Source organism: Myotis yumanensis, unplaced genomic scaffold, assembly GCF_028538775.1.
Source record: "Myotis yumanensis isolate MYYU_CA2020_CCGP unplaced genomic scaffold, mMyoYum1.0.hap1 SCAF_10, whole genome shotgun sequence".
Lineage (NCBI taxonomy): Eukaryota > Metazoa > Chordata > Mammalia > Chiroptera > Vespertilionidae > Myotis > Myotis yumanensis.
Genome location: NW_027223761.1, coordinates 6,242,583 through 6,256,394, shown reverse-complemented (window position 1 = coordinate 6,256,394; position 13,812 = coordinate 6,242,583). Strand labels below are relative to the sequence as shown.

At 40.4% G+C, this 13,812-nt stretch overlaps 1 protein-coding gene across 1 annotated transcript in view; it reads right to left on the bottom strand.

Annotated features, from left to right (window-relative positions):
• The window catches only part of TOP6BL (TOP6B like initiator of meiotic double strand breaks), a 54,350-nt gene that overhangs the window by 26,536 nt on the left and 14,002 nt on the right, over window positions 1-13,812 (bottom strand). Inside the window, exons 4-5 of the mRNA XM_070427622.1 lie at window positions 13,159-13,268; window positions 5,554-5,637 (exon numbers count right to left, since the gene is read on the bottom strand). Of these exons, the coding sequence (XP_070283723.1) occupies window positions 5,554-5,637; window positions 13,159-13,268 (194 nt within the window). The remainder of the gene's footprint in view (window positions 1-5,553; window positions 5,638-13,158; window positions 13,269-13,812) is intronic.

Here is a 13,812-nt window from a genome sequence, read left to right as displayed (position 1 = left end):
AATAAAAATTTTGCTCTCCCAAGTTCAAAATACTTTATCAAAATTTCCTTATTTGCTCTTACTAGCCTATATAATAAAAGAGAAACATGCAAATTAGCCATCCCTCTACTACACTCAAGCCACGCCCACCAGCCACACCCACCAGCCATACTGAGTGACTATGCAAATTAACCCGACAAAGATGGCGGTTAATTTGCATACGCAGGTGTCAGGTGCCCCAGGAGGTGAGAGCAGCCGAGGCCGCAGGCTCCCGGGACCATTGCCAGCATGGGAGGCGAGGCCACTCGCGCCTAGCCAAGCCCACAGGCTCCTGGGACCTTGCTGGCGGAGAGCGGGAGGTTTGGAGGACTTGGCAGAGCAGGAGGCCGCTGGACATAGAGCAGAGCGAGAGAGAGGACGGCTTGGAGAGCACGGCCCCCTCTGTCATCCCAGCTTCCTCATCACAGCTGTGGACACTGACAGCTGGGAGGAGGAAGTCCCACCCCCACAGAATCAGCCAGAATCAGCCATTGGTCAGACAGCTCTCAGCAGCCTGACAGCCAGGACTCATTCACCTGCATCTCAGACCTGACAGTAGAGAGGTGGGGCTATGTCTAAAGAACAACTGTTGATACAACAACATAGCTCTGCAGCCAAAAGATGCTGGCGTTATCCGTTATTGACAGAAAGTGTTTGCAGAGCAGTGTGTGTCTGATCTTGAAAGAAGGCGGTGCCTGTGACAGGATGTATCTGAACACCAGCTACTGGAAAAACGCCGCTCTGATGCCGAAAAACACTGGCATATTGACAGAAAATGTCTAAAGACCAACGTGCCTTTGAAGTTGAAAGAAGGCGGTGGCGATGACAGAATATGTCTAGAGAATAGTCATCAACAAGTACTACCAATACCGATGGGAACTGCCTTCTCAGTGAAAATGGAGTACCTGAGGATGCAATCCTCTAACATAGTTGTGGTGGAATGACTGTTCTATGTGAATTTTGCCTATCACTAAATTTCTCTGATGAAAAACCATCTGATGGGAAATTTACTTGATGTTGTAGCAAAGGGAAAGTCTATCCAAATGATATACATTTTCCAGATTACCCGGCATATTTAAAAAGATTATTAACAAAAACAGATTCTGACAGTAACAATTTCATGGAAAATATTCGTTCCATAAATAGTTCTTTTGTTTTTGCTTCCATGGGTGCAAATATTGCACCACCATCAGGATATGGGCCATACTGTTTTAGAATACACGGACAAGTTTATCACCGTACTGGAACTTATACCCTTCAGATGGTGTTTCTCGGAAGTTTGCTCAACTCTGTATTTTGGATACAGCCGAAGCTACAAGTAAAAGATTAGCAATGCCAGAAAACCAGGGCTGCTCAGAAAGACTCATGATCAACATCAACAACCTCGTGCATTAAATAAGTGAATTAACAAAATCTACAAGATGCTACATGAGGTAGAAAAGGAAGCCCAATCTGAAGCAGCAGCAAAAGGTATTGCTCCCACAGAAGTAACAATGGCGATTAAATACAAGCATAACAGTGACCCAGGTAGATATAATTCTCCCAGTGTAACCGAGGTTGCTGTCATATTCAGAAACGAAGGTGAAGAACCTCCTTTTGAAAGGGACTTGCTCATTCATTGTAAACTAGATCCCAATAATCTAATTGCCACTAAAATGAAACAAATCAATATCCTGTTTCCTGTATTAGATGCAATGACATATCCTATTCTTTTTCCACATGATGAACAAGGCTGGGGGACAGATATTGCATTAAGACTCAAGAGACAACAGTGTAATTGACAATAATACTAGACAAAATGTAAGGACACGAGTCACACAAATGCAGTATTATAGATTTCATCTCTCTGTGCAGGACGCATTCAATCCTCTTTTAAATGCAGGAAAATTAACTCAACAGTTTATCGTGGATTCGTATTAAAAAATGCAATCCTCATTCCCTTTGCTACAACATCAAGTAAATTTCCCATCAGATGGTTTTTCATCAGAGAAATTTAGTGATAGGCAAAATTCACATAGAACAGTCATTCCACCACAACTATGTTAGAGGATTGCATTTTTTAATACGAATCGGAGGCCAATCGGATAAATTTCATCAAAGCAAACCAATCTAAGTTTCGAGTTGAAAAATATAGTGGTTTGATGGATTATCTCAAATCTAGATCTGAAAATGACAATGTGCTGATTGGTAAAATGATAATACTTCCATCTTCTGAGGGTAGTCCCAGAAATATGCAGCAGCGATATCAGGATGCTATGGCAATTATAATGAAGTATGGCAAGCCCGATTTATTCATAACAATGACATGCAACCCCAAATGGGCAGATATTGCTAACAACTTACAACGCTGGCAAAAAGTTGAAAATAGACTGGACTTGGTAGCCAGAGTTTTTAATATTAAGCTGAATGCTCTTTTAAATGATATCTGTAAATTCCATTTATTTGGCAAAGTAATAGCTAAAATTCATGTCATTGAATTTCAGAAACGCGGACTGCCTCAAGCTCACATAGTATTGATATTAGATAGTGAGTCCAAATTACATTCCTCTAATTAATTCCCTTTCAATGTGCACGAATTTCGTGCACCAGGCTACTAGTCTACTTATATAAAAACCATGGATGGTGTTCATCACATCCAGAACCGCAGCGACCAAGCGGAAGGAAGTCAGTCCTGCAGGTGTTGTCTTGGCAATGGCTGCACCCTCCCCCGAGCTGTTTCCTGGAGCTGTTTCCTGTAAGGGTGGGGTTTGAGGCAGGAACCTACCCTGGGAGCGTGGAGGCATTATCTTTCTAAAGTGTGCCACGCCAGCCAAGGGTGAACCTGAGTCAGGGCGGCTGAAAGGCTTAGAAAAGACAGACAAGAGAATGAAAGCTGGGTCTCGGTGGGACGCTGCTTCTCTGAGAGACAGCGACCACACCCACAGCCATGCCTTTATTTTATAGCATATGCTACAAGGCAAAGTAAAGGCATGACCAAGATGTTTACAACATTCTCCTGGGTTTCAATCCTACTCAACTACATGCACCTGAACTCTATCAAGCCTACATAACTCAGGCAGGTGGGGCCATGTGTTCGGACCACAGGTTCAAGCTTACAACTACAGCTGTTGGCTATAATTGTGCTGGGAGGGCCCTGCCCTCCAAGCTGGGACTTACACGTGGCAATGAGAGGACTGTGCCCTCTCATCAGTCCAAGGCTTGAACCTGTCCAAAACACTGTAGCAGCTCCCCACAATAAAGTTTTAATTCTGTTTCTTTGTTACTAATGTTGTGGCCCCACCCCATAACAAAGAAACAATTTCCGGAGGATGAGGCCCAGGAGTCAGGATTTTAAAAAGATTCCCAGGCGATTCTAATGTGCAGTCAAGGTTAAGAACCACTGCTATAGATAATACTAAAAATATATCTAAACGTGCAATTCTTTGTTTAAAATATGAGCATGTTCAAAAATTAAATGAAGAAAATTTGGATATACTCAATGGAGATTTTCACACATATCTGAGTGATGATTCCATTGATTCCACAGATGATGCTGAAAAGGAAAAATTTCCCATCGAATTTCTTAATAGTATTACTCCTTCAGGAATGCCATGTCATAAATTAAAATTGAAAGTGGGTGCAATCATGATGCTATTGAGAAATCTCAATAGCAAATGGGGTCTTTGTAATGGTACCAGATTTATTATCAAAAGATTACAACCTAACATTATTGAAGCTGAAGTATTAACAGGAATTTGCAGAGGGAGAGGCTATTCTAATTCCAATAATTTGTCCCTATCTGACACTGGCCTCCCATTTAAATTGATTCGACGACGGTTTTCCATGATGCCAGCATTTGTGATGACTATTAATAAATCAAAAGGACAAACTCTAGACAAAGTAGGCATATTCCTACCTAAACCCGTTTTTTGCACATGGTCAGTTATATGTTGCTTTTTCTCAAGTTTGAAGACCGTGTGATGTTACAGTTAAAGTTCTAAGTACTTCATCACAAGGGAAATTAGTCAAGCACTCTGAAAGTGTTTTCACTCTTAATGTGGTGTACAGGGAGATATTAGAATAAGTTTAATCACTTTATCAGTCATTGTTTGCATCACTGTTGTTTTCATATCATGTTTTTGTTGTTTTCATATCATGTTTTTGTTGTTTTTATATCATGCCTCTGTTGTTGTTATATCCTTTTGTTACTGTTTATTTATTAATAAATTTATATATCATTTTCATTTCATTTTACTAATTTCCTTTAATCTCTCACACTTCTATTATAGAGAAAGAGCAAATAGCCAATATTAAAATATCTCTGCTAATTAATTCCCTTTTAAAGAAATATATTTTATTGAGTTTTTACAGAGAGGAAGGGAGAGGGATAGAGAGTTAGAAACATTGATGAGAGAGAAACATCGATCAGCTGCCTCCTGCACACTCCCCACTGGGGATGTGCCCTCAACCAAGGTACATGCCCTTGACTGGAATCGAACCTGGGATCCTTTAGTCCACAGGCTGATGCTCTATCCACTGAGCCAAACCAGTTAGGGCAATTAATTCCCTTTTAATGTGCACAAATTTTGTGAACTGGGCTACTAGTCACTTTAGAAAAGCCAGGTTTAACAAAAAAAGAATGAAACACAGAGGAGTGGAAAGAAGTACCCAAATTGATACAATAAAACAGTAAAGAAGCCCCTGGCCAGTTTTGATGGATGATTAGAGCCTCAGCCTAAGGACCAAAGAGTCTCAGATTCTATTCCCAGTCAAGGGCACACAACTGGGTTGTGTGTTCGCTCCCCACCTTCAGTAGGAGCGCGTGTGGGAGGCAACCAGTCGATGCATCTCTCACATCTATGTTTCTCTCTCTCTTCTCTTTTCTCTCTCTCTCTCTTTCTCTCTCTCTCCCTCCCTCCCTCCACTCTCTCAGAAAAAGCAATGGAAAAATATCCTCTGGTGAGGATTAACAACAACAAAAAAGTAAAGAAATAAGAATAAGAATCCAAAAGAGAATCTCTCTGTATCCAAGGGCTCCCAACTATGTCACATCACCAACATCAAGATTGCCTTAGGGACACAGAAACCAAATCAATTCAATATTAAAAGCTGTAATCATGTCATTACAAGAAAGAGAATCAACTAGGTCCTTCCATGTTTTAGAGTAGAGGTCTCTTGAAAACATGACTTAGCCCTAGCCGATTTGGTTCAGTGGATAGAGTGTCAGCGCGCAGTCTGAAGGACTGCGGGTTCAATTCCAATCAAAGGGCACGTACCAGTTGCAGGCTCAGTCCCCAGCCCTAGTTGGGGCTCGTGTGTGAGGCAACAAATCGATGTGTCTCTCTCACATCGATGTTTCTCTCTCTCTCCCTCTCTCTCTCTCTCTGTCTCTCCCTTTCCTTCCACTTTCTCTAAAAAAAAAAAAATCAATGGAAAAATATCTTCGGGTAAGGATTAACAAACAAACAAAACAACAAAGAACAAAATAAAATAAAATACTAAAAAAAAAACATGACTTAAATAAGAGAATCTTTATTGTGCAAAATAACAGCTTACCTTAGGGTGCACCATGACAATTTTGCGTAAAAAATTCTTTATAACCAGACTATCTGTCATCAAAGTTCTTGGCTTTTCATCAACCTGTAACAACACAACAAAACATCCACCACTTATAAACAAACTCAAAAGCACAAATGAGTCAAATTATGGTATTTCTTCCTATAAAAATAACACCTCAGAAAGTTTTTCAGACATTCAAGGGGAAACATCTTTGGGTCTTAGAATTAGACACAAAAGGGAATCTAATAGCCATCACTTCTTAGGCTAAAGTACTTATTTTATTGACCTTCAGGAGACACATGAACAATGATTATAGTAAAACCCACAATATCAAAATTACCTGCAGGAACAAATTTAAAAGTAATTTAAAGTAATTCAGAATGAACCTGAGAAAAATAACATTTGTATTAAGAATATGAGTGAAGCCTGGCTGGCGTGGCTCAGTGGTTGAGCTTCTACCCATGAACCAAGAGGTCACTGGATCGATTCTTGGTCAGGCACATGCCTGGGTTGCAGGCTTGATCCCCAGTAAAGGGCATGCAGGAGGCAGCTGATAGATATTTCTAGCTCTCTATCACTCTCCCTTCCTCTCTCTCTAAAACCAATTTTAAAAAACATATATAAAAAATTACTTAAGTGACCATGGATAAAAAATCACTTAACTGCTCTGGACGGTATTTCCTAATCTGCAAAAGAGGGGTAATACCCTTTTACCTCACAGAACTGTTTTAAGGATCAAATAATCTGAAAAAATATATATATATAGAACCCTAATATGCAAAATATAAAACCCTAATATGCAAATAGACCGAATGGCGGAATAACAACTGGTCGCTATGATGTGCACTGACCACCAGGGGGCGCACATGGAACATGGCAGACGTCGGCAGCAGGCAACAGAGTGTGGAACATGGCGGGTGTCGGCCATAGTGGGATGGTGGAGCAGGTGAGCAGGGGTGCCAGACCAAGGCAGGGTGCCGGTTGCTGTCATCAGGGTGAGCCTCTGGTGATTACTGAAAATTCTTTGCTCCTGTGTGCCATGATCCCACCTGACGCACCTGCTGCTGGCACCAGCCCCGATCGCTCAGCTCCATCAGTGGGTGCAAGCTGTGGCTGCCGGCCCCAATCGGCCCTGAGGGCTTCTCCACCTTCCCCTGCTCCTGAAGGGTAATCGGGGCAGCAGCTGCCGTTCGCACCCACTGCTGGTGCCAGCCCCAATCGCTCCATGATGTCAGCGGGTGTGAGCGGGCCAGCACTGTCAGCACATAGGAGTGGTGGGAACGGGGCTGCCGGTAGAGAGGGGACCAGGGGCCACGGTGGGAGGGGCCAGGCAGGGGCACGGAGGATGGGCTGAGACCCACCCTTGTGCCCACCACACCCTTGGGGCCCACAGTTCCTTTTAAGGTGCATGATTTCGTGCACTGGGCCCCTAGTATGTTATCCATGGTAATAATAATAATAGATACCACTTCTTGAATGCCTACTAAATGGCAAGCATTGTGTAGGTGCTATATACACATTATCTCCCAGCAATCCTGGAGGTAGGTATTACTATTCCTTCTTTGTAGATTTAAAACAAAAACAAATTGAGGCTCAGAGAAGTTAAGCAACTTGCCTAAGGTCACTAAACTGTTTAGTGTTAGAGCCAGAATTTGATCCTTAATCTATCTAAAACAAATTTGCCCATGCTCTTTACAATATACCCTGACACATACTTATAAATATAGTAAGATTTACTATCCAATGAAGGCTTTCTCTATTCCAGAAATAATGCTAAAGTATCTTTTTTTTTTTTAAATATATTTTATTGATTTTTTACAGAGAGGAAGGGAGAGAGATAGAGAGTTAGAAACAACGATGAGAGAGACATCGATCAGCTGCCTCCTGCACATCTCCTACCAGGGATGTGCCCGCAACCCAGGTACATGCCCTTGACTGGAATCGAACCTGGGACCTTTCAGTCCGCAGGCCGACGCTCTATCCACTGAGCCAAACCGGTTTCGGCAATGCTAAAGTATCTTATTTATATTACTTATAACCAATATTTTCAGGATGAAAAAAGTGAGTTTCAAAGAAGTTAAAACTTTTGCAAGCATACCAAATCTGGCTCCAAAGCTTTAGTATTAACCACTTCCCTATACTAAGTCAGTATTTTTAATATTGTGTCCCTAAAACCAAAATTGGAAAGTGTCTCCTGGAAAAGGGAGAAGTCCAGAAGAATAAGAAGAAGAAATAGAGTCAGAATTAGTAAGTTCTTATTGGTGGCTCAGAGAATACAGAGCCATGTACTGGGTACATAGTAAAGGAAAAAAAAGTCCAATCTCAAAATCTCATAATAAAGAGAAACATGTAAATATTTAATAAAGGATAAATTATAACACCTTTTATAAATACACTGAAAAAGAGCTCAAGAACTGTGTGATGGGTTGGGGATAATTAGAAAAAAGGGGTTAGAATTATTAGAAAAATTTGGAAACCAACCTACAATTATTCATACACATAAATAGTGGTAATTAAATGGTAACTGCAGCACACATCATAGTCACATCCTTCATTTAAAATTTTTTATTATAAAATGTTCAAACAGTAGGAAAGCAGTGATCTCTTAAAAGCATTTTCTGTACTTAACACTTCCAAAACAACTTCTTGGAACAGTTTCAAACTTCTCTAACCTTGGTGATTATAGGGCGTGTCATAGAAAGCACTAATTATATCTAGCAAATACATGAAAGTTCCTTGAGCAGCTACCAGAGAGGAGCTACAATTAATAATGATGAGAGCTACCATTTAATGAACACCTGCTAGATGACAAGCAGTTTATATGCAAGCAGAAAACACCCCCACTTTATTGATGAGGATAATGAAACTAAATAAGCTAATTAATCTGTCCAAGGTAACATATAGCTCGATAAGTGGCAGAATTGGTATTCAAACCTAGATCTGATTATCTCCAAACCCCACATTCCACTATGCAATGCGGCCTCTCCAAAGAATGTTCATTTTCTATGCATATAGCTATCTGAATCAGATATTACATAATCTGCCATTCTTTTTTATGGATCCTGGCAGGCAATGCTTATGCATGACTACTGAATATATGTATTTATTCACTCATAAAACACTTAATGTTGCTTATTATGCACCTAGGCCTACAGAGATAAAACAATCTCAATTTGAAGAGTTCACAGTAAGTAGAAAAGACATACAAATAAATAACTTTTATGACAACATAAAAAGTTTTATGATTTAAATATATAAAAAGATGCTAAAGAAATACAAGAAGGACTGGCACCTAATCCAGACGAGAAGATAAAGAGACCTAAGGTCAGGTCAACAGAGGATAGTTAACATAAAGCAAATAGCTTCTTTTAAGATCTCATAAATTATTGAGAGAAAGAGATACAGAGATGGCCAGGCAGACAGGCACACTTTGACTGACTGCAAATTCTTTTATGGCCTTTTGTAATTGTGTGTTAGAAACCCAGTACCCCAGCCTGACATACCTACAGAAGCAGTGAATTTACTTAAGTGCTCTTAGGAAAAAACAGATGCTGCCAGCCCTTGGCAGCAGAAACCACCATTGAATTATATGTTTCAGCCTTTATCTTTAAATACAAGTCTAATTATATGATAGAATATGGGAGCTGTTTTATATTTTGAAACCTGAACTTATGCACTCATGGGACCTATATGACTTTCTAGAATAAAGTCAATCAGTGTCTCTTGTCTTTAAATAGATAGACAATAGGTAGATAAATACATAGATGTATATATATATATATACATATATATATATGTATATATATGTATATATATATATATATGAAATCTACCCTTTTCATTTAGTATTATAGCAAAAAATAAATATCCTATCTAATAATAGACAAACAGGATAATTGACTGTACCTTCGCTATGCCTCCCATTGGCTAATCATGATATGCAAATTAACCACCAACAAAGATGGCGGTTAATTTGCATACATAGGCTCCAAGCGGCGGAGCGAAGACTGAAGGTGAGCCGGAGCCGCAAAGACGGAAGATGGAAGGCAGCTCCGGCCGGGGCCGCAAAGATGGAGGATGGAAGGCGGCGCCGGCCAGGGCCGTGAAGACAGAGGACGGAAGGTGGCTCCGACCGGAGCGAAGGCCTGGGTCTCGGGTGCTGGAGGAAAACTGGTGCCAGCAGCCAGAAGGGAAGGCCTATTGCACGAATCTCTGTGCAACAGGCCTCTAGTATATAAATAAATATAAAAATGGGTAAAGATGTCAAGAAAATCCTATAAAATCAAATTTTGTTTGTTACCCAGCCTAATAGACCTCAAGATGCAGGACTGACTCAGCATAACCAAAAACCCCACCTCTCTTCTAAATGAAGCTTTTCTCAGGCTTTCCTGAGATTAGTGATTCTCACATGCCCAAAGCAGATTCTTTATTACTAGAGGCCCGGTGCACAAAATTCATGCACTCGAGGAGGGGCGGGTCCCTCAGCCCGGATTGCAAGAAGGTGCAGGCCAGGCCGAGGGACCCCACTGGTGCACGATTGGGGCCAAGGAGGGACGTGGGAGGTTGGCCAGTCAGGGAGGGACCGCGAGAGGGCTCCAGGGCATGTCCAGCCCATCTCACTCAATCCCAATTGCCCAGACACCAGCAGCAAGCTAGCGTCTGCCCCCTAATGGTCAGTGCATGTCACAGTGAGCAACTGAGCATCTTTAGCATATCATTAGCATATTACACTTTGACTGGTTGAATGGACAACTGGATGACCAGGCACTTAGCATATTAGGCTTTTATTATATAGGATAGCTTTTTCATGGATGTCTGCCATGAACCTTGCTACTTGACCCTTCTCCCCAATTGAGGTATATATAATGAAATCTTTCACAATCTCCTCTCTCTCTTCTTACTATCTTCAAATACCTTTATTATTATTATTTTTTAATCCACCTGAGGGTATTTTCCCATTGATTTTTAAAGAGAATGGAAGAAAGACAAGAGATAAATATTGATGTGAGAGAAACACATTCATTGGTTGCCTTCTGGAGGAACCCAGACTGGGGAGGAGCCTGCAACTGAGGTACAGGTATGTGCCCTTGACAGGAATCAAACTCGGGACCCTTCAGTCCGTAGGCTGACACTCTATCCATGGAGCCAAACTGGCTAGGGCTTCAAATACCTTTAAATAGCTGCCCAGTACCAGAGACACTGGAACAAATGCTTTCAGGAAATCCTTATTCCTCTGAGGTTATACTTCTCTTTTACAAACTCTCTCCATCCATCACCAGCTGACTGCTGAGCACTAAACTCAGTTTTCCTCTGCACTTCAAGTCCTGCCATCATTTTAGCTGATTTCCACATCCAAGTAGTTGACCAGTCCAAGAAACAATTTAGTCTCACAATTCCCTGGCCCCTTCAACTTCAATAATCTTGATTTACACTCATTTCCAGACATACATTTCCATAGCCATAGCTTGAAACCGTACCATTCTGGAAACCTTAAAATGAAATATTCCATTTTGTAAAATATATTTTATTGATGTTTTACAGAGAGGAAGGGAGAGGGATAGCGTTAGAAACATCAATGAGAAACATTGATCAGCTGCCTCCTGCACACCTCCTACTGGGGATGTGCCCACAACCAAGGTACATGCCCTTGACCGGAATTGAACCTGGGACCCTTCAGTCCGCAGGCCGATGCTCTATCCACTGAGCCAAACCGGTTAGGGATGAAATGTTCCATTTTTATGGGAAAAGCTGTATACCAAGTTGTTAATAGTGGCTACCTTGATTAAGTCAAATTATTTGTACTCTAAATGCTCACTTTGATTTTCCTGTGGGAAACACTGCTTTTGTCATAAGGAGAAAAAACACACACAAGAGAAACTTTATTACTCTGATGACTTCTTATACTTTCAAGTCTCTAAACCCCTTACGGTCAGAATACCTGTTTTTCAGCCTCATCAAGACCTAGATCTTGACCCCTTCCCACTGGGTTAGGTACCCTTCCTCTATGCAATCATAGCATTCAGTGCTTACTTCTATCATGATGCATATTACACTGTACTGTAATTACCTGTTTATCTTTTCCTTTAGATTCCAAGTGCCTTGGGATCAAGTAACATGTTTTGGAATTATGTACCTTCAGTATCTAGCACAGTGAGACCAACTTGAACAAAAACAGGTTTCTGAATGAATAAATACTGGAACAGCATTGATCAATGAGTAAGGCTTGTTCAAATTCTGTCACTTAAGTTTTGTAGGACCTTAAGAAAGTTAAATTCTGTGAATCTCAGTTTTCTTACCTATAAAATAGGGCGATAATCCTTGTCCTATGCACTTCATAGAGTATCAGGAGGCTTAATATAAAAATGTTAGGATTGTTCAGACTGACTAAAACACGTGATCTCCTTTTCTAGAACTGCTTTCCTTGGTTCACTGGCATCAGCTATTTTATTGCTATTTGACATTAATAGTTTCAGAGCTGACTAACCATTAATTGCTCCAGATTGTTTACCCTTCAGTTCCCCTAAAGAAGATAAGGCACAGTCAGGGATATTTGTTGTCCTGATACCATACTCATTCCTTTTAGAAGCATACAATTGTTCAAACATGTAGAAAGGCCTCTCAAGTGCTTTTTTGGGAGAATGTTTAAGATACTCTAATTCTTTATGTCTCCGCCAACTCAAAGGAAGGAAAGGGGAACTTACCTGCTCATTAGGAATCATTGGAATTTTTAAAGTATTCCAAAGCCCAGGCCACACCTGTTATGAACTGAATTGTGTGCCCCCCCACCCCCCGCCGCCCCACCCCCCCCCCCCCCCCGCCCTCAAATTCATATATTGAAGCCTAGCCCTCCAAGTGACGGTGATTGTATTCAGAGATAGTACCTTAAAGATGTAATTAAGCATAAATGAGGTCATAAGGGCGAGGCGCTAATTTGATAGGACTGGTGTCCTTATAAGAAGAGGAAGAGCCCTAGCCAGTTTGGCTCAATGGATAGAGCGTTGGCCTGTGGAATGAAAGGTCCCAGTCAAGGGCATATGCTGGGGCTGCAGGCTCCATACTCAGTTGGGGGTATGCAGGAGGCAACCAGCCAATCACTGATTCTCTCTCATCATGGATGCTTCTATCTCTCTCCCTCTCCCTTCCTCTCTGAAATCAATAAAAACATATTTTAAAAAAATAAATTCAGAAGAGGAAGAGATACCAGACAGCTCTCTCCAGATATATACATGTGAAGAAACAGTGACAAGGCACTTTGATCTTGGACTTCTAGCCTCCAGAAGTATAAGAAAATAAATTTCTGTTCCCCTAAAGAACTCAACTTTAAGCCACCCAATCTCTGGTATTTTTTTATAGCAGCACAAGCAGACTAATCCAATATCTTAGACCAATTAAATCAGTACCTTTTGGAGTGGGACACAAATATTAATATTTTGGAAGCTCCTAGATTTAAAATTTGTGCAGGAAAGTTTGGGAATCAATGCCTTATTTCATTTCAAGTTTGAACTGTGATGCACCTAAGCCTTTCTTTCCTGTTACTAGATTTGTAAAAAAAAAACAAAAACCAAAATAACAATGATTTATAGAACCACAAAAAAAACCTGCCTCAAAAGTCATCTGGAAAGGTGTTACCCTTGAAATGTCCTGAGAATAGCTGACTTCCTCTGAAGTCCAATTCAGTTTTGCAGAGGATCCAGGCAGTAAAGATTGCATTTCTGTGTGAGAAGAAATGGTGACAAAATAGAACAAACAGTTTGGACAAGCACCAGAATTTCTGGAATTGTTTATTAAACTTAAGAGCCAAGAAGGCTTTTCCCTGATGAAAAGATTATCTGCAAAATTTAAAGTATGACTGGAAATAGCTATGCATCAACAAATTGCTTGAACATTTAGAATTACATTATGGGGTTAAGACATTTAATCTCATGTTTTCAATTTTTCACATTTGCTAAATCATTTGTATTTTCAGTTACTTTCCACAAGGTCATATCCAATGCCAGAAATCTTCAGAGTTCTATCTGATATTCTTGTATTTTTTAAATAAATTCATTCATTATTTAATAAACACAAATCCAGCAAGTGAGCTTATTTAGAACCAAAAGTGGAAAAATTCACGAATGACCCTCTCAGCCACTTACTAATATATTGTTATTTAATAAGGTACTTTTTAACAAAGAAAAACAAATCTTGCTACTTTAATTCATAAATTAACCACCTGGTGCATTTACATGTGTTGACTCAATTATATTTCCACAAGGC